General features: G+C 35.3%; 1 protein-coding gene across 1 annotated transcript in view; it reads left to right on the top strand.

The window, feature by feature from the left end:
- The window catches only part of TMF1 (TATA element modulatory factor 1), a 52,881-nt gene that overhangs the window by 47,323 nt on the left and 2,658 nt on the right, over positions 1-2,900 (top strand). The window contains exons 10-12 of the mRNA XM_012655770.1: positions 2-94; positions 970-1,071; positions 1,364-1,534. Coding sequence (XP_012511224.1) covers positions 2-94; positions 970-1,071; positions 1,364-1,534 — 366 coding nt within the window. The remainder of the gene's footprint in view (position 1; positions 95-969; positions 1,072-1,363; positions 1,535-2,900) is intronic.

The raw sequence follows: 2,900 nt of genomic DNA, 5'->3' as shown, positions 1-2,900 counted from the left end.
GACACTGTTGAATAGTCAGTTAGAAATGGAAAGAATGAAAGTTGAACAAGAAAGGAAGAAAGCCATTTTCAGTCAAGAAGCAATAAAAGAAAAGGTATTGAATTTTGTCGATGTTTTTGTTTTTGGTATAACTATTTAGTAGATGTTGTGATTAATCATTGATTGTTTTATAATTTTAGCTATGCTTTATAAGTACAATTTTTTATGCCCAAAATCAATATAGTGATCAACTCCTATAGTATAATCAGTATCCTGCTCAGAATGTACCCAAAGTAATTCAAGTATATCTAAAGAGATCTGTGATTTCTAAGATTTGAATTATAGACCCTCCCATCCCTTTCTAAATGAATTTTGGGGTCTGTCACTGAAACCAGTGTACCTCATTTGGCCCATAGGCACCTTAGGAGTAAAACTGGCTGGTTTACTTTCTTTCTGATTAATGAAGGTAATTTTTCTAAAGTGAGTTTCCTATATTTAAAGAATTGTAGTGTACTTAGAGTTAGCATAATACCTTAAAACCACCTATATGCAAATGTAAATTACCTTTTGAGTTTATTTGGAGTTAAAAACAAATACACTAAAAATGAAATGGATAAGCCAGAAACTTTATGGTTTGTAAAACTCATCAGAAATTTTATAGTAAAGAAGTAGGTTTAATTGGTGGTGTATTATACATTATGAAGCAGTTAGTTTAGTTGATATACATGCATCAACAAAAACATTCTCATTCTATTAAAAAAATAACAACAAATTATGTTGTTACAATATAAATGGGTCCTGTAATGTTTTGGCCAAGTCTGTCTGTGCTTTTAATTACTAAATATTATACCTTTCCTAAGACTTCAAAATCATATCTGTAACATTTTATAGGAAAATTAGAATGAATCTTTCTTCTCATTAATTCTAGAAAATTTTCTTGCTTTCTCTCTTTGCTCTTTAATCTGATAGAATTTTTTTTTATTCTCTAAGGAACGCAAGCCGTTTTCTGTTTCTAGCACTCCCACCATATCACGCTCGAGTTCAATAAATGGAGTTGATATGGCAGGACTACAGACATCTGTTCTGTCTCAGGTGATGCGTTAGTTTTTATTTGTCCTTAGTTCTTAAATTGAATAATGATAAAGGGAATATGCAGATGGCTAATAGGCTATCACCATGACCTTGCCATTATTCCACAAGCAGTTCATCTGAATATTTGTGGAGAAGTGCTAATTGCAATGGGGAAATCTAGATGATTTTCTGCCTTTGAGAAAGTCATAGACATTTTAAGGCAAGAATTGACAGAACCATCTCGTTTGAACCTGGTAATGGAACTTAGTCTATGCTAACTGAATAATTGTGTATGCTTTGTAAATGAACATAGGATGAGTCTCATGATCACTCATTTGGACCAATGTCTGCATCAGCAAATGGAAGCAATCTTTATGATGCTGTAAGGATGGGAGCAGGATCAAGCATTATTGAAAATCTACAGTCTCAGCTAAAGCTAAGGGAAGGAGAGATTACTCATTTACAGGTATTGGAAAAATTAAATGTGCTAGGCTTGCAATCCCAGCACTTTGGCATGCTGAGGCAGGAGGATTGCTTGAGGCCAGGAGTTTGAGACCAGCCTGGGCAACATAGTGAGGCCCTATCTCTACAAAAAATTTAAAAAGTTGGCTGGGTTTGGTGGTTTGTGCTTATAGTCCTTGTTACCTGGGAGGCTGAGGCAGGAGGATGGCTTGGGCCCGGGAGTTCAAGGCTGCAATGAGCTGATTGTGCCACTACACTCCAACCTGGGTGACAGAGTGAGACCCTGTCTCTGGAAAAAAAAAAAAATTAAATGTGCTATAGAAGTAAATGAAAATTTGGGCCCCAATAAATAGCACCCTTCATTTCCACCTTAATTCTGAGCAAATTGAGAAATAAAATGAAATAGTGGCATGTGAAGCCCAAAATGTATCACATATGTTAATGATAAAGGCTAGTTGGAGAAACCAGCCAAAGATAAGAGCCAAATGAGCCTGCTAACTGGTTGTCAGAATTAGGTAGACTTCTTCACTCTGTCACTGGAAATGCTGGGCTGGGACAGGCCTCCCCCATGTGTTACAGCTTACCTAGTTAAGACTTATAAGCATCGAGGAGTAGAGAATGCCTGCTTTTTTCAGGCAGCTCTTTCCTAATAGAAAAAGGGAAAGTGGCTGAACTGAGCATGCCCATTTTATTCTTACCTGATTTACCACTTAGATGAGTCGCTCCAAATCCCTAGCAAGGAATGAATAAATGGGGTGTTAGAACTGTAACACCCTGCACATAAAAGGAAAAAACATGACTTGTTGATGAAGAATCCCCCCATCTTTTTTGCTTTTTAAAAACTTTATGCAGTGAGAAATGTTAAAATGTTTTATAGGTTGAGCATCCTGAATCTGAAAATCTGCAATCTGAAATGCTGCAAAATCTAAAACTTTGAGCACCAACATTATGTTCAGAGGAAATGCTCATTGAAGCATTTCGGATTTCCAGATTTGGGATGCTCAACCAGCAAATATATATAATCCAAATATTTCAAAATCTGAAAAAATTTGAAATCCAAAGCACTCTGGTCCTAAATATTACTCTATTAAAGAACTTGAATTAGCAAAAAATAGATTAGAATACTCTTAATCCCAGGTATGTTTGTATAGCCCAATGGGCTTGAGGGCTCTAATTAATTTCTGTGGTAGTGATGATAGCTTCTATCAATATGACCTACACAGATGGGGCTACATTAAAAATTTAAAATAAGTGTGTATTTCTCTGGATTCTTATAACAAATTAGAATAACTGAAGTATTAGAGAAAAATATATAGTTGTATTTTTTCTAGCAAATGACGGCATTTTCTTCAGTTCTTTATCGCTCTGTTTTATAGTAAACCCTGTAC

This window comes from Propithecus coquereli, unplaced genomic scaffold (genome assembly GCF_000956105.1).
Source record: "Propithecus coquereli isolate 6110/MARCELLA unplaced genomic scaffold, Pcoq_1.0 Scaffold486, whole genome shotgun sequence".
NCBI classification, from domain to species: Eukaryota; Metazoa; Chordata; class Mammalia; order Primates; family Indriidae; genus Propithecus; species Propithecus coquereli.
Note: the sequence above shows the minus strand (reverse complement) of the source record. Positions and strands in the feature narration are given on the sequence as shown.